Genomic DNA, 17,302 nt, shown 5'->3' on the forward strand with positions numbered 1-17,302 from the left:
ATCCATCCATCCATCCATCCATCCATCCATCCATCCATCCATCCATCCATCCATCCATCCATCCATCCATCCATCCATCCATCCATCCATGTTGTTCCTAGACCAGTTTGGTGCAAATTTAAAATAAGCTGGACACATATTATGTTTAAATGCAAAATGCATCTCATTAAATTCAAAAATCTCCATAAGTTCATTTATTTTATATATTCATCACCTTCAAGACCGATGATAATGGCTTACATCTGGTGAAAACAAAAAACTTTATCTCTAAAATAACAATAACATAAATTAAAAATTGAAACACAAAATCATTGTTTAATGCTGACTTATGTCACTGATGCAAAATTCACATTTTGCACATTTTTATGCTTCTATTTGGGCCTCAACTGCTTCTAAAAACAACATTAATTAATGTGCTAACATTAGAACAATTACGTGGGTATTTTTAAATACCCACGTAATTGTTCTTTGGTTACCTAGCAACCCAATCCAAGCTCCAGCACATCTGGTCAGCTGGTTTTACCGCTGTACAATGGCTGCTGGAAAAGACAAGGGTTTTGTTATTGACTTATCTTCCAGAAACCACTTCTCGTTGGTTCTCGTTGGTTGTGTAGGAGGCTCCACTTCTGCTTTTCAAAGACGTACAGTTGTACAATTGCGCATTTATTTGCAGCCATTTTCACATGTAAATGCTGAGCTGGGGGCGTGGCCAGAAGCAAATTATTTAGACTTATTATTTAGATTTAATGTGACAAGACTTCCTAAAACAGCTCATCCTGAAATAGACAAAACTGAGCAGGTTAAAATTTCATTATTTTAAGAATAAGTTTGTGCAAAAAAACACAGACCGATCCTAACCTGTTCAAGGAAGCACAACAGGTCACCTTTAAGCAAAACAAGATTATTGATAAACTTCCCAAACATATTAATGGAAAGTTTAGTGGAAGAAAAAGCGGTGTTCTTGAAAAAGCAACAGGAATAACTGGAGATGCTGATTTCATCTTCCAGTAGGACGTAGTATTTACCCACACTGCCAAAATTACTGATACCTTCATTAATGACCATAGTAACACTGTGATACTTGATTGGATCAAACGGAACTGATCAGAACCACATAGAGAAACTATACAGTACATGAGAATATATGTAAATAGGCTTACATTTCTGATTTTTAATTATTTAAAATTACATTCTTATTTGGGGTTTTCCATTAGATGTAAGCCATTATCACAGGGGTGTCCAAAGTGCGGCCCGGGGGCCATTTGCAGCCCTCTGAAAGATTTTTTACGGCCCAAATGGAGCAAATCTGCTTAAATGGCTGATGCAGATGGACACTTGTTCAACATTTTTACAGCTACATAATATCTTAAAAAATATCAGGCACACAAAATAGATTTGCATTTATTAATTGTTTTTTTATTTATTTATTTAATCTTAATTTTGGAGTAATTAGAACCGAAAACATTCACCAACTTTTTCCCAAAAACAAATTTTACTTCTGATATAAGAAAACAATCAATCCAAACAATTTAGAAGCTGTGGAACCTTTTACGATGATTTTCCGTTTCCTACAAAAATCTGTCCATTTTCCTTATTTTAATAAAATTTAAATAGTTTAGCTTATTATCAAGCAGCTAAAAATAATAATAAAAAGGACATCAAAAGTTTTAGAAAAAAATTGTATTTTAAAAAAACTTGACAACTTTCTCCCTCATGGTGAAAACACTGGACTCCACTGCATTCTCATCTAAATAAACACAATAAGCTTTAAATACCTGGTTTGTATTTCACATTTCCAACACATTCTGATCTATTGAGATGCTTTGGCTTTATGTTCTCACGAATCACCGAGTCCTGCTGGTTTTCCAGCTGGAGTTTGGTGCAGCATCATTCCCATTTCAGTGTCACATCATCTTCTCCAATCAGTGCTGGATTCACTGATCTGGTTTAAAGAGGAACTGAAATGTAAACGCACATCAGCTTCTCGTTCACACTTCAGTCTGGAGCAGATGGACGTTTCGTCCCACCAATAAATCATTTGTGATTCACGTGGTTTTTCTTTTTGCTTCACCAAAGCTGACGGTGTGACTGTCCAGAGAGTTCTCTGCTGATATTCCAAATAAAAAACGTTGGTTTTGATCTTTGGTTAATCTGCTTGTTTTGTGGGTTTAACTGGATTTAATAGAAACTATTTATGAATTGGTGGTGGATTAAACTGGGTTTTTACACTTTAATAAATTAAATTAAAGGAATATTTCAGCTTTGGAGATAAAAACGACACAAACCAAAGGATACAGTTTCAATTCACTGTTATATATTATTTATTACTATTATTAATATCTTTTAATATCCTACAGCAGAAATTAAAAAAAAATATTTCCTCACTATGTTTTCTGGCGCTTAGCAAATAGAAATACTTTAGATTATTTTCACTGACCTAAAAAAGGAGAAGTTTGTCTCTTAACTTCAGACGGTGAGGATTAAAATGTCCTTTCATTGTTTTTAAATATCTGGTTTCAACTGTAAAAAACGCTTTCCAAGTTTAAACTTGTAATCAAACGGTAGATTGGACTTTATCATAAAATATCAAGGACTTTCCAAACCTTGAAAGCACCTAAAATAAATGGATTTCCCAAACGAAGCCTGATTGTATGTAAAGTGAAGCAGATAATGCTTCTGACTTTGCAAAATATGATTAATTTTGATTTTTTTCAGTATTTTATGCAACTCTTTGTCTTTATTATTTAAAAAACACAAAAATCTTCATCAGAAAACCCATGAACAGTTTTGTTTCCACAATTCTTCAGCACAAAAAACAATTGTTTTATAACCTAAAGGCCTTTTGGTTTCTATTTAATGCCATGCTGCTGCAAATTTAAACTTTACAGTTTTTAAAAAGCATATTACACAATGAAACATCACGTCATACACAATAGTTAATCCATTTATTGAAAAACAATCTGTAGCATTTAATCTGAAAACAATACAGATTGGTTTCAAGCTTGAGCTCTACCTTTACCTGCAAGAAGACAGTTCTAATTTCTGACATGATGTAAAAAAACAAAACACCTGGAAATTTAAGTGCGAAATACTAATAAATCTCAGTTAAAATCCCTACCTTTACATTTAAAATAATAGAAAACAAATCCATCTTACACTACGCAATAAGTAACCCAATGAAACTGTACAAATTTTCCTGCCACAAGACCCAGATGTGGCAACAATGACATCATGAAAAAATATATTTTACAAAACAAAAAAATCCTAAAATCATCATCAGAAGGTCCTTCTTTTAACAGGTGAAGCTTTGAGTTGATTTAATATTTGAACAATCTTATTGCATTTTATAATTTGTATTTAACACATTTTCTTTAAGAACAAAAAAAACGCGGTAAAATATGTATATTTAGGGTAGAAGACACAAAAAAAGACGCCTGGATCGATAAATGAAATGGTTATTGGAACTGTCGTCGGTCAGCAGCGTTGAACCGTTTTAGACATCATGGCCTAAATGTTACAAATACATTCATCTCACATTTCAACATGAAACATGCTATGTGATTAATAAAGATTTTTAAAAGTCTCATCTTTAACTTTTAGTAGAGTCAGTAAATTGAACGGCACATTATTCTGTTGGATGATCAAGTCAACATGAAATCAATGATTAGCAGATTCAGAGTTTCTATGTTACAAAGTTTAACACCAGATTAATTTACCTGGAAGGAAACACATGAGAATGTATGTGTGTGTGTGTGTGTGTGTGTGTGTGTGTGTGCGCGCTCTGACGTTACAGTAGGGTGTGAAAAATGTTGAATAATTTTCTAAAAGATGCATCATCTTTTACCATAATTTTCCAACAATACTGAGAAACAATTGGGCAAAGTTTCACATTTACAACAAAAGCTGAAAGTTCAAGCGGTTTTACCTCGACTTCTTTGAACCTTTAGAAACAAGAGAAAATAAATTAAGAACAGTTAGACTTTCCTAAAAGCATTAAAGCTACAGTATGAAACTCATAGATTTAAAAAAATGTTTTTAAATATTTGTTTAAACTGTCACTCCGTCATGACAGATAATCTGTCTTCTCCAAGAAACTACAGAAACACACTGTTCAGTCAGAAACAACCAATCAGAGCCAGGAGGAGGGGCTTAGCGCTGTCAATCACCCTCTCTGCTACGCTAAAGCTTCCTCCAACAGTAGAGCCCATCATGAATGCTAAGGCTAGTTAGCATGGCCACCAATGATGGTGGGAAAACAGTTTTCCTGTAATGATGAGTTGTTTCTCCGCCAGTAGCACATTTAGCAGCACATAGACTATTTGACTGACAGCGCTAAGAGGATTAAGGCCACTGAAAAAAAATACAATTTTTGAATTTGAATTCTAATATTAAAGTTAGAATTTTGACTTTGACCTCATAAGATCCATCCATCCATTTTCTGTGCACCTTTGTCCCTCAGTGGGGTCAGGAGGGCTGCTGGTGTCTCTCCAGCAAACGTTCCAGGCGAGAGGCGGGGTCACCTGGACAGGTCGCCAGTCTGTCGCAGGGCAACACAGAAAATCAAAGTCAGAATTCCAAGATCAAAGATCAAATTCAGAATTCCAAGATTAAAGATCAAAGTCAGAATTCCAAGATTAAAGATCAAAGTCAGAATTCCAAGATCAAAGTCAGAATTCAAAGATCAAAGTCAGAATTCCAAGATCAAAGATCAAAGTCAGAATTCAAAGATCAAAGTCAGAATTATGAGGAAAAGGGCAGAATTTTTTTCTCAGCGGCTCTAATCCTCTTCTGTACCCACCTCCTGGTTCTGATTGGTTGTTTTTGATTAACGTTTTCAGAGGCAATAGCAGCACAGAGATTGAGATTGATTTTCCCACAGATCGTCTGTCTCATACCATCATAACAGCTTTAACAAACATGTAAATTAACAGATTTTTTTTTAAAATAAAACTTGCATACTGTAGCTTTAATTTGGGGTAGGTTTAGATTTAATCACAAAACATGATCTGAATTGGAGGACGAACACATAGTTAGCGTAACCGAGAAGGCACAGGATATCCGGCGGACTGATTGCTTCCCAGCGGCTCTACGGTGTGATGTACTCGAACTCCATGGGTCCCTGCGTCGGGGAGCTCATCGACGGCGACTCGGAGTCTGGCTGCATGTGAGCACCCGGCTCGGTGAACAGGTCGTCCCAGTACATCCCGCTCTGCGCCGAAGAGTGCATGGCCTCCATTTCGGCGGGGCTCATCTCCTGCATGCTGCCGTCCTCCGATATGAGCGGCGTTCCCGACAGGTCGGTCACGTACGACTTCTTCTTCGACCTGCACGGCAGCAGGCGGTACAGGTTGTTGTCGCCGTCGTCTTTCTGCTTCCTGCCGCTCGGGTCCTGATTGTGGACTTGCTTGCAGTGGTGGGACAGAACCTGGTAGTTCTGGAACATGTCGTTGCACAGCAGGCACTGGTACCGCCTCTCGCCCGTGTGGCACACTTCGTGTTTAGTTCTGTACTCCGCCAGGGCGAACACCTTGTTGCAGAAGCGACACGGGTACTTCTTCTCCCACGAGTGGGTGTTGAAGTGACGCCGCAGACTCGTGATGCACACATACGGGCGCTTGCACACGGCACAAACGTAGAAAGTCTTCCCATCCATGATCAGCTCGTAGTGATCGTCCAGCTCCATTTTGTTCTTCTTCCTGTTCGGACTGAGTGTTGGTGACAGCGGCGTCTGGTCGAAGGCCTTTTTGGGCGTCGCCATTAAAGCTCTTTTCCCTTTGTTGGGTTTTGATCCTCCTTCTCCTGGGTCTTCTTTCATTTGGACGATGTCGTATGTGTCCTCTCCGATGTTGGCGTAAACTTTACATCCAGATGAAAGCGAATCGATTTCTGTGCCGGTGTTGAGGGTCACCGTCTGTTTCGCCTCTATAGTTCCCTTGGCGCTGCTCGCAGAGACTCCGGAAACATCCAGAAGCCGTATTTTGGGATCGCCGTCCTGGGATGAAGCGGCGACTTGCTTCTTGTGGACTCCCAACATGTCGGTGCTTTCACTGGTCGGCCCCGGTGTGAGGCTGCCTGGTTGGGCGTGCGTCGCCGGGGAGTTACTGGAGCTGCAGTCCGAACTGTTCACCTGACACTTTGCGCCGTTAGTTTTCGGTGTGGCGGCTGCTTTCCCTGCATCCGCCGCAACATGATTCGAATCTTCGCTTTGTTTGGATTCAACGTTTTCCGATTCCACTTTTTCCAAATCGATGATGTCAGAAGGGTTGGCCTTGAGACTCGCCGCTCTGGTTTGAGCATCGGTGCAGGAGACAAACACTACATCATCGCCCTCCTCCTCGTTTCCCCCGGGTTTCTTCGTCTGATTGAATTCCTCTGCGGAAATGGAGAAGGACTCTGTGATGACCGGCATAGTCTCCGTAGAGGCGTCGCTCTTGCTTCCCGTCTCCTGGGACAAACCTGACAGACCTTTCACTTGTGACAGCGGCGAATGCAAGTTCGCAATAAACTTCACTCCCAGGATCTTTCCGGCGCGGATGAGTTCCTCCAGCATGTCGGAGCGGACGCGGATGATCCTGGAGCTGTAGATGTAGTTGAGGATGTGCTCAAAGATTTCTGGCCGGATGAAGTTGAGCTCGATGACTTGACCGGCGACTGCAAAAAGCTGGTGAAAGTATGTGCTGGAGGCCGACAGGATTGTTTTGTGCGCTCTGAATTTCTTGTCCTGTATGATGATGGTGATGTCACAAAACAAGCCATTGCTCCGCTGCTCGTTCAGAGACTTGAGGACAGCTGCTGAATACTGCGTGTCGGTGGCAGATATCAGCTTTAGGCTCGGCATGGCTGCAGAAAGAGAGGAGGAAGAAACAAAAACGGAATAAAATCAGAGTCCAGTGAGTCTGTGTGGTCACCAGCTGTGTTTCCATTAACCATAGAGATGCGCAAATTGAAATTACGAAAAATTTAATTGCTTAATGGAAACTCACAAAGTTTTTCAGCCGTACTGAAATGGAAAAAATGTCCAAAACTGCAACAGAAACACTTTTTTTGCACAACTGTCACATCAATAGCTAGGTGTTACTACTGGCGAAAATGACAGAGAAGACGACAGGAAGTAGTAGGAGAAAGATGGTTTGTTTTTGTTTTTTGGACAATGAGCAGCTGGATCCAGTTTTCACAGCATCACACAGTTCATAGAAAGTCGTCATTCTAAAATGTTGAATATATAACTTTTCTATAAAATTGTTGGCTACAATTTACCCAAAACATGGCATACGTAGCTGCTTCCAAATATCAGCGGCTTGTTGCTCCAACGCCTGAATAAGACGCCGACTTCTCTCATGTAACTGTTTACATCTGTTGCTGGCATGACTTTTAAAGATGTATCCAAGCTTATTCACGTGTATTATTTAAATTTCTTATTTAGTAGAAATTGTGTTTTTAATGAACATTAGCGGAATATTGGCAGTTTTGCACACACTTCTAATGAAAATGCAGCTAGTTACTGCAACTTCTAATCTGTTTATTTTCCGGGCACCTTAGTTATTTATCATCACAGAACAAGAATAACTCCCCATGCAACAGATATGAAATTATATCCAGAGTTCAATATAGAGAAAAATGTAAATTCTTCTCACGTTCAACCACAAACTTAAATGTAAAATTTTATTAGGATTTAATGAGATGGAACAAAACAACAAAGTACTGCTTAATGGTAAACCTGATACAATTAAGCAATTAAGCAAATGATAACTAAAATGAACTTAATTTCCAGTCTGATTAATAATTTTTGAATGGCAAATTTGTTTGAATAAACATCAAAAACCAGTTTAATGGTTTCAGTTATGTTTATTTCTGTTTTCTTTTGTTTTTGGTTGTCAAGTTTTAATTTTAATAAAGTGTGGACTGTTCTTTAAAAAAATCTATGTTTATCAATCATTGAGAGGGCAAACTTGCATTATTATCCCACCATCAATAAAACAATTGAAAAGGGTCTCAAAACAACGTTATTGTTTATTACAATAACTTCTGGAAGAATGTGTCATTGTTATTGAAAGAGGTCTATCTGCCACCACCTTGCCACATCCAAGGAATGTTCTGTTTAGAAAGTTATACAATATCCGCATATTACAAGTAGGACAAAAAGTTCAACTTTGATCCAATCGCACAACTTGGTTTGCAGCAAACTGCAAACAGGAGCTCCTGTTGCTTTCATTCAACAATAGCTCTCTTCCTACCACTCTTCCATAAATGCTAGTTCAATCTTCTAACAATGGACTGAACAGATGTTCTAGCTTTAGATATGATTCTGTAACAGAACTGCTTTAAGTTTTATTGTGCCGTTTGTTCACTAATGAGACCTTTACTGAACAGCTGTATTCCTACAGAATAAATTAAAAACAGGTGGAATAACTACTAATCTACTGACATCTGAAGGCAATTTGGCTGCGCTGGATTTTATGTAGGAGTATCAGGTAAAAGGGGATTGAGTACAAATGCACATTATTCTTTTCATATCTTTCTTTGTAATAGAGAAATATAAGACAAGCAAACATTGTTTGCCTTCCTCCTCGCGATTACGCAAAATCCAACTGACAATGAAACAGAGTGAAGTTCAAGAGGTGAGTAGACATTTAAATAACCTACACCTGTAAGGTCACTACAAATAATTATTTAAAAATGAAGGACACAAGGAAATCATTTCACAGGCTGTTATGAAGTTAAGGAGAACATATAATTCTGTTTAAGAGCTTTTAGAGAACTTAAACAATGGTTGCTTAGTGATAGTACAGTTTTATTAATAATACGGCAATTGCTAAATTTTAATTCGTATAATATCATAGAAACTACCTTTATTAAAACAGGCTATGTCAGTTTTATAAGTATTGTATTATCGGTCTGTAACATATCCGTAAGTAAATATTCAGTCGCTGCTGTTAGCATGCTAACAAAGGTAACGATGACTTCTCTCTAATGAAGAGGAAGCGCGGCCTGCTGCTTAGCATCCTGTTAGCATGCGGGTTTTTAATTGCACAAAACGGATGAAGAAATCACGTAGTGGCTCTATTTTTATACACAAAAAATGGTAATTAAATATTTACCTGCACCCCCGTTGCCCGACCCAAATCTAAACCTGCAAGTTGTCAAAAAAGCTGGAGTGTAAATAATTACCTTCGCTGCCGACTGACAACAGACCGGAAATTTCCTGCAGACAGCTGCACCACAGGAACCACCGGAAACCTTCAAAATAAAAGTACCTAAATTTGAGATTACTTTTCCAGTAAAAAAAAGTTAATTTTATGAAAATATAATAGTTCATAGTTAAGCAGATGGGAATACATGTTTTGAAACCACACACTTATTTTCTGATTTTGATTAAAACAATTGAAATTATTGTGTCCCTCGACTAATTTTTACTCAAAATTTTGGTATTCATTGGACACCACTGTTTTGATTTTTTTTTTCTTTTTATAAAGAAAATACAATAAATAAGTCAAAAGCATTAGACGTTTTCTAAAAGTTAGGAATATGGACAATATTAAAATTGAGTCCATAGTGTTTTTAATAATGCCAAATGACGAATTTGATTATATTTACTTTTGAATGGATTTAATCAGATGATGGTGCTATTGTGAATATAAGGGGGGAAAAAATGCATTCATTAACAATATTTAAAAAATCAGAAAGCGGTCAAGATCAGCAGACTGCTCCAAAATGCTTTTAAATACCGGGACATTTGCAAGAGTATAAACTAAATAGCTTTGATAAAATTAACTAAAGGAAAGATTGAAAGTTTTTATATTTCTTTGTTCAGAATAAACATGGGCTGTGCACATCAGCAAAAGCGAGAAAATACTTAAGATATTTATTTTAAATATTCATAATGAAAAAGGTCTTAGCCTCATCTCCCTAAAATAAGGGCCTAATTTCCCTATGCCAAAAGTGTTTTTTTTTTCTCACTGAAAAATGTTTTGGTAAGGAAGAGGTGGTAATTTTATTCATTCATTCATTCATTCATTCATTCATTCATTCATTCATTTATGCCACTTTTGGGGAAAATAACTGGCGATTTACAATATAGTAGGAACTATTGTTCGGTGGATTCGGGAGGCAGAGGGAACCTTTTAAGCGTTGGACCACTGATCTCTTCCTGTTATTGATTGCGCACTAAAATAGAAAGCCATATCTCCTGTCTTATGCTCTGTTTTCCTTTAATTTTGTAACTTTATTAAGCATTAAGTCCTCGGAGGTCAGACAGGATGCCTCTGTCTGACCGATCCAGCTCCGACGGCGGCAGGGACTCTCCGAATCCTCGGGCCCGGAGACCCCGTACACGATCCCGCAGCCGAAACCGTAGCCGAGAGCGTAGCCTGTCTCCGGACAGCTTTGGGCCCAAACTCCCGAAGCCCCGCAACAAGGAGAGGGAGCGAGAGGAGCGGGAGCGTCGTTTCAAGGAGGCGAGAAACATCCGAAGATTCCGCATCGGGAGTCCCGGTCGGAGCCGCTCCAGATCCAGATCCAGATCCAGGTCCCGGTCCCGGGATCGCCACAACAACAGCACCAACAACAACCACGGCCACTGGTCCGAGCAGCGCGATGGAAAACACGGCGGCTTCAAAGATGACTATTACTACCAGCAGCAGAGGGACGACATCCAGAGGCAGAGGCAGGAGGCTTTCATTGCCAGGTAGGAAAAATCCAGTTCATGTTCACGAAAAGCTGTTTCCTTGGTGATCTGTGGATGTTGCTTGGCAACTGGAAAGATGCAAGTTTGATTCCTGCATCCGCCACACATCAACGTGAGCTGGGCCTCTGATAGTTCATCTTCTTTACATTTGACGCCAAATCTGACCTGCTGCATTATCTCTGCTAAAGAACTGAACCGCCATAGCATGACTCTGCCACCACCATGTTTTACCATGGTCCTGCTGAGTTTTCTGTATATGTCTGCATAATCATGACAATTATAACAAAGGCATGAAATATTTCACTTAGTCTGTAGTGAATCTATGTAATATGCGTTTCAGTTCCTCAAATGAACTTCTTCACAATATTGAAAGGCTTAAAGTTGTCCCTTTAAGCCCTTTAAGTAATCTTTCTATTTTTGGGGTCATACGCTGCAAAAACACAAAAATCCTACCTGGTCTGGTTTCTAGTGCAAATGTCTTAGTTCACTTGAATAAGACAGAACAAACTTACAAGTAACTTTTTTTTATGAAGATATAGGCGCTTGTTTTAAGTCAATAATTCCTTAATATTGATTTTAAAAAGTGCTGATTTCACAGGTAGATTATAAAAAGACATTTTTCTGCTGCTATAAGTAAAATAATCTGCAAGAAGAGCTAGTACTTTCTCAGAAATATGAAGGATTTATTGACCTAAGCAAGCTTGTATACCAAGCTTGTACAAAGTTGTTTTTGTCTTTTTTCAAGTGTTTGTGCTATGAATTAAAAAAACTTGGTAAGATTTTGTGGTTTTGCAGTGTATCTTCAGCAGTATAACTGCACGATGTTTCAACTTGGGAATTTGATTTATAACCAAACCCTTTTTTAACCTAATGAGAACTCTCTAATCTGACTGCTGTGTTTTCATGATTTTTGTTCTAACAAAACTCCAAGGCCTTCAGAAAACATAATTTACACATATTTATATTTTTTGATATAAATGTGGTGATACGTTCCAGGCGTCTACAGGAGCGGGAGCGGATCGGTGAGCTCGGTTGTCCTGAAGTCTGGGGATATTCTCCAAGAGTGAAAGAACCAGAGTGAGTGAAGAAAACCCATCATCGATGTTCTCTACGTTTCTGCTTTGGAGGAATGTTTGTGTTAATTATGGCTTTTCTCTCCATTAGCTCTGATGAATTCACACCAGTTGAAGAAGATGAGAAAAACAGCAGCTCAGAATCCAGTTCAGAGGGTAGGAACTGTTTGACTGGAAATTATTTCTGATGCAATTCCTATAAAACGTATTTGCCCCTTTGGATGTTTTACACTTTTTGTTGCTTTCACAAATCAGTAATGAGCAACAAAATCTGCCTTTTTTAGTCTGACCTAATTCTTTCTTCTTTTTTCAAAAGAATTGGGTCAGACACTTTTAATAGGAATGAATATTTATACAATCACTTATTTCCTGCTAAATGTTTTTATTATTTTTGTAGAAATCAGTCATTTGACAGATTTAATTTTAAAAAAATTACAGAAATGTTTCTGTCAAAAAGCCAGGTTTTGTTTCTTGTGACTGATTTGTAAAAGCAGTAAAATGGTAAACCATCCAGTACATGCAGATTGTATGTTGGAATACAATTTACTTGCAAATCTTGAGCACCTGTATTTAGCTCTAAGCTATTTTGTCTCTACTTAACAGAGGAAAAGAAGAAGAAGAAGAGAAAGAAGAAGTCGAAGAAGAGAAAGACCAAGAAACACTCTGAGGACAGCGAGTTGGAATCAGATTCAGAAGGTGAAACATTTTAATTTCTTTACCCAACAATTCTGAACGTCTTATTACTTTTATAAGCTGAAATGTCTTTGTTTTCCACAGAAGAAGTGAAAAAGAAGAAAAAGAAGAAGAAAAGCAAGAAGTAGGTTCTCATTTGCTACACTAATAACGCTCTGGTACGTTTTTGTTTTGATCGATGAAACATCTCGATTTTTGTTGCAGGTCGAAGAAGTCCAAGAAGAAGAAGGCGAAGAAGAGCCGGAAAGAGTCCAGTGACTCCAGCAGCGAAGGGTCGGAGGAAGAGGAAGAAGAGACTGGTGGTCTGATGTGGGTGGAGAAAACCGGCGTCGATGAGAACATCGTTGGTCCGGAGGCGCCGCTCACTCATCTGTCGCAGGATGACAAACCGCTGGAGTGAGTCTCTCTTCTTTTGCTTTCTCATTTCCCTTCAGATGTTTTCTGGAACCAAATCATGCAGTTTATTTGTTTGTGAGTCTTGTGTTTGTGAAACTCCCGCTTTGTCTTCCTCCAGCTTCGGTCACGCCCTGCTGCCGGGTGAAGGTGCTGCCATGGCGGAGTACGTGAAGGCGGGCAAACGGATCCCCAGAAGAGGAGAAATCGGTCTGACCAGCGACGAGATCGCAAACTTTGAGAAGTCTGGTTATGTCATGAGCGGCAGCAGGTGAGCAAAATTTAGAAGTGAATTAGAGCTGAGATGATTAATTGTGATGAATTGATTATTGAATAATTATCAACTAACACCAATACTGGATAATACAGACAAAAAAAGAGGCAATTTGCTGAAAGAACAATACACTGAGAGCAGTAATTAAGCCAAAACTGTTCAAAAATATGAATATATATTTAAGAAGAAAAACCTTTTTTGTATGCAAATATGTTCAACCCAGAACTACTCTAGTGGCAAAGTTTTAGCTTCAGAAGTAGTTTTAGCTACAAGTGATCAACAAATCACTGAAGGAATGTTATGTTATTGCATTTTAGGTAATGGTGATTTTTTTGTTATTTTAAATAATTTATTTCTTTGCATTTATAATATAAAATAAAGTGGTTAAAATAAAATCTGAAGAATATGACTATTTTCAGGTTGTCAAAATAATTGATAGAATAATCAATAATTAAAATAATTTAGTTGCAGCCTGGTATGAATAGGACATTTTCTCTACTTATATGAGGTATTTTGACACAGCAGAAATTTTCATCTGTGTAGTGTTTTTAAGTATTCATAACTCGAACATGTTGTCATGTTACACCATTGACTATATATTTCATTAGAATTTGATGTGATATACAAAAATGTGAAGTGTGGCATATATTTGTGTTCATCTCCTGCTACATACACATTTATTTATAGTCATGCTAGAGTTGTGTTCTTGGGGGCCCTAATCAGCCGCTTAATTCATATATGCCTTGGGCCGGCCATGTTTGCCCATATAATTGTTCTTTTGCTTTTTTCCATGTTTGTACCTTCTGTAACCCTGACATTTAATCTCTTTTTCCTCCTGCAGACATCGTCGTATGGAGGCCGTGCGTCTGAGGAAGGAGAACCAGATCTACAGCGCGGATGAAAAGCGAGCTCTGGCCTCCTTCAACCAGGAGGAGAGGAGGAAACGCGAGAGCAAGATCCTGTCGAGTTTCAGAGAAATGGTGTACAGAAAAACCAAAGGCAAGGAGGAGAAGTGACTGTTGCTTAGTTTCCCTTCAGCTGGAAGGATTTGCTTTGTCTGGTGACTTAAAGTGTAATATTTTATTTCTGAGAGTGCTCCTAAATTCAGTTTTCCTTCTGTGAGGATGTTTTAACTATAAAGAAATGTCTGAAAGTGAAGCCTAATTGTAATTGTTTTATTTCTTATCCACATGAGCAGAGAAATAAAAACCTTTTTATCTCCACTGTTCTGTCTGTACTTGAAGTTAAACTGATAAAACCTCTGAAAATTAAATAAAAATCTTACTGTAGATCTTCCTCTGAAATGTTCATGTAAATGTTTCAGCTTGTTTATAATCTAACAAATAACTGCAAACCACATGTTCACCTTTAACCTTTTTTTGTACACTTAATATCAACAAAAGATATACATAAAAGAGCAAATGTGTTTCTACAAATCAGTAGAGTGGAAATGATCAAATACAATACTTTAAGTATTTTGTAGTTATGTAGGTGTCAAGTAAATGCCTTTAAAACATCTATTTAAAATGCTAATCATTAAAATAGAAGCCATGTAAAACTCGTACTAAATCTTGTTTAAAAAAAAAAAAAAAAAAAAACCAAAACACTTCTAGTGAGGAACAGTTTAATCACAACTGATTTTTAAAAGACATATATTTAATTTACAACATGGACATTTCTGCTCTTAATCTTCCATTACTTGATGTTCTCGAGTCCCTGCAAAGACAGAAATGTTATTGAGCTCCAGTTTTAGTCATATTTATAGGAAAACTACAGGTTTGACTTAAAACACATAAAATCTCCACATCATCTTGGATCTCCCTGAACCTAAGCTTTTAAGTGAAAACATTTCAGTTAATTCTCTCCAACTCCAATTGTAGGTGATATGTTGTAGAATTTGCCAAATGTAAAGATTTGTACAAAAAAAGAAACTTAAGTTATTTTAGTTTGTAAAATCTAAAAGTTAGAGCTCAGTTGATTAATCCAATAAAAAACAGCAACACTGGTCACTGAGGATTTTTCCCCATAAGTAATTGTTTCACTACTTATGGTGTACCTTTGGTTATATTTGACTGATAAGCATTGATGCAGAACTGGAGGTAAAGTAACATGTAATAAATGCCAAATAGCAATAAAACTGTCCAGGTTTACAAGTTTTTAAAGAAACTCACCCCAAAATTTAGGTCCTAAAAAGTCTTAAATACACCCAGAGTTTCAACACAAGGTATTCCATTACATTGCCTGATAAGCATTGTCATTTTAAATAGTGTATGCAAATATTGAAAATAGCTGGTTCCAATTGTTAGCTGCTAATTCTTTGTATAGCTGATGGGACTTCCTCAAAACATTTTTACCAGAAAATAAAAGCATGTAAATAACCGAAACCATTCGTTTTGCTGCCGTTTTTTAATTATTTAAAATGGATTCACCTTGGAGTTAAAATACTGATTCGTCCCCGACACTCTCTTGTCCCTTTCCATCAGATACCACTGCCATGGATTCCGGGCGATCCTTTTCTCCTGTACGGGGATAAAATAGTTGCAGTCACACATATTAAAGCAGATATTAGCAGCATCTGACAAAGTCACCCTTCACCTTTCCTCCGTTGGTGAACTTATGAATGTGTGTGGTCAAAATGCCCGGAATAATCATGCAGGCTGTCATGAGGCCGAAGGCGGGGAGGATTTCATACCACATCTTCCGTTACTTCAACAACCAGAAACAAAGAAGAAGCAGCAAGAACAAGCGTTGTCCTCCAAAAATATCAAGAAAATCTGTCTATTATGCTAACGCTGCTAACAAAATGTCGACCGCTCTGCTCCGACTTCCGTAACCAGAAGGAATGATTTCCGGTATGAACTTTTCAAAATTAAAGCATCAAGAATCTTCTTTTTCATGACCGTTGTCAAACAACGTTTAAAAGTGCGTTACCGCCACCTACTGGAATGGAGTGTGAGACGCTCTATCCTCCTGACTACAAGGAAAAAAAAAATTGTCCAGTCACCATTTTTTTAATTCCACAATCTTTGTAAGGTAATTAGAATACTGAAAACATTTTTTGGGAAAAAAAAGTTTTTATTTTTGAGATATCATATGTTCACGACAGTGGACATCGGAATACCATGCATTTGAAATTAAACCTTGATGACAACCAGTTTGTACCAAAGAAAATATCCATACATCAACATAAAAATGAATTTCACATTGACAAAATTGAGCACTGCTGCCTAGTAAGAAGGTTCTGGGTTCGATTCCCAGCCCGGGGTCTTTCTGCATAGAGTTTGCATATTCTGCCTGTGCATGGTGGGTTCTCTCTGGGTACTCCGGCTTCCTCCCACAGTCCAAAAACATGACTGTCAGGTTAATTGGCCTCTCTAAATTGGCCCTAGGTGTGAGTGTGTGTGCATGGTTGTCTGTCTCTGTGTTGCCCAGCGACAGACTGGCGACCTGTCCAGGGTGACCCAGTTTCTCGCCCGGAACGACTGGAGATAGGCACCAGCACCTCCCGGCCCCACTAAAGACAAGGGTGTGCAGAAAAAGGATGGATGGATGGATGGATGGATGGATGGATGGATGGATGGATGGATGGATGGATGGATGGATGGATGGATGGATGGATATGAAGCAAAACAGAAAAATAATTACAAATGTCCACTACAGAGGACAATTTTTCAACTTTAAATACTACGATAAAATACAATCAAAATAATTCATAGAATGTTTTAATATGCTGCTAAGAGATTTATTTAGAATATGTCAACAAAATTTTAAACTAAAATTTGCACAATAAAAAGTTTTATGCACTTAGTTTTTCTCTTCCCATAAAATTTGCTTGTACTGATGTATGCAATTTTTCTGAATGAAGAAAAGGAAGGTACAAAAGTCCCACCTCTTCACATTTGGTATCATTGAAAAGCCCTAAATGTCCTCTCTAGATACCTAAAGGAATTCATTCAGTAGTATACAGTGGGTGGGAGATATTCAAGTTTAGAAATATCCTCTGCAGAGGACAAATTTGAACTACTGGTAGTCAGGAGGATCGGTGTGGGACATGTTTTGTCCCACACAGACAAAACATGAAAATAAATTTAAAATAATTTGGGTTAATTTATAAGTTGATATATTTTTGTTTTGGTATATAAGGCACATGTCTACATCAAATAAAAACGCTTCACACACTCATTT

At 37.9% G+C, this 17,302-nt stretch overlaps 3 protein-coding genes and 1 long non-coding RNA gene across 6 annotated transcripts in view; 1 reads left to right on the forward strand and 3 right to left on the reverse strand.

Annotated features, from left to right (window-relative positions):
- The window catches only part of LOC107838354 (uncharacterized), a 117,969-nt gene that overhangs the window by 36,217 nt on the left and 64,450 nt on the right, over window positions 1–17,302 (reverse strand). The gene's annotated exons all lie outside the window — the stretch shown is intronic.
- Window positions 4,932–9,331, reverse strand: zbtb33 (zinc finger and BTB domain containing 33). 2 transcript variants are annotated; one of them, XM_007569707.2, is made up of 2 exons: window positions 9,169–9,331; window positions 4,932–6,840 (listed from the first exon to the last, which is right to left on the reverse strand). In XM_007569707.2, the coding sequence occupies exons 1-2, from the start codon at window positions 9,314–9,316 to the stop codon at window positions 5,087–5,089; spliced, it is 1,902 nt and encodes a 633-aa protein (XP_007569769.1). In that variant the 5' UTR covers window positions 9,317–9,331; the 3' UTR covers window positions 4,932–5,086. The 2 variants fall into 2 exon arrangements, with proteins under 2 accessions (XP_007569769.1, XP_007569770.1); XM_007569708.2 differs by having other exon boundaries at window positions 9,099–9,179.
- nkap (NFKB activating protein) lies at window positions 10,117–14,341 on the forward strand. 2 transcript variants are annotated; one of them, XM_007569705.2, is made up of 8 exons: window positions 10,117–10,684; window positions 11,681–11,761; window positions 11,849–11,913; window positions 12,361–12,453; window positions 12,535–12,574; window positions 12,655–12,846; window positions 12,965–13,114; window positions 13,959–14,341. In XM_007569705.2, the coding sequence occupies exons 1-8, from the start codon at window positions 10,257–10,259 to the stop codon at window positions 14,131–14,133; spliced, it is 1,224 nt and encodes a 407-aa protein (XP_007569767.1). In that variant the 5' UTR covers window positions 10,117–10,256; the 3' UTR covers window positions 14,134–14,341. The 2 variants fall into 2 exon arrangements, with proteins under 2 accessions (XP_007569767.1, XP_007569768.1); XM_007569706.2 differs by having other exon boundaries at window positions 12,538–12,574.
- ndufa1 (NADH:ubiquinone oxidoreductase subunit A1) lies at window positions 14,728–15,965 on the reverse strand. The gene is made up of 3 exons (XM_007569709.2): window positions 15,713–15,965; window positions 15,547–15,636; window positions 14,728–14,833 (listed from the first exon to the last, which is right to left on the reverse strand). Exons 1-3 carry the CDS (start codon window positions 15,812–15,814, stop codon window positions 14,813–14,815), a joined length of 213 nt encoding a protein of 70 aa, XP_007569771.1. The 5' UTR covers window positions 15,815–15,965; the 3' UTR covers window positions 14,728–14,812.

Source organism: Poecilia formosa, unplaced genomic scaffold, assembly GCF_000485575.1.
Source record: "Poecilia formosa unplaced genomic scaffold, Poecilia_formosa-5.1.2 Scaffold244, whole genome shotgun sequence".
NCBI lineage: Eukaryota > Metazoa > Chordata > Actinopteri > Cyprinodontiformes > Poeciliidae > Poecilia > Poecilia formosa.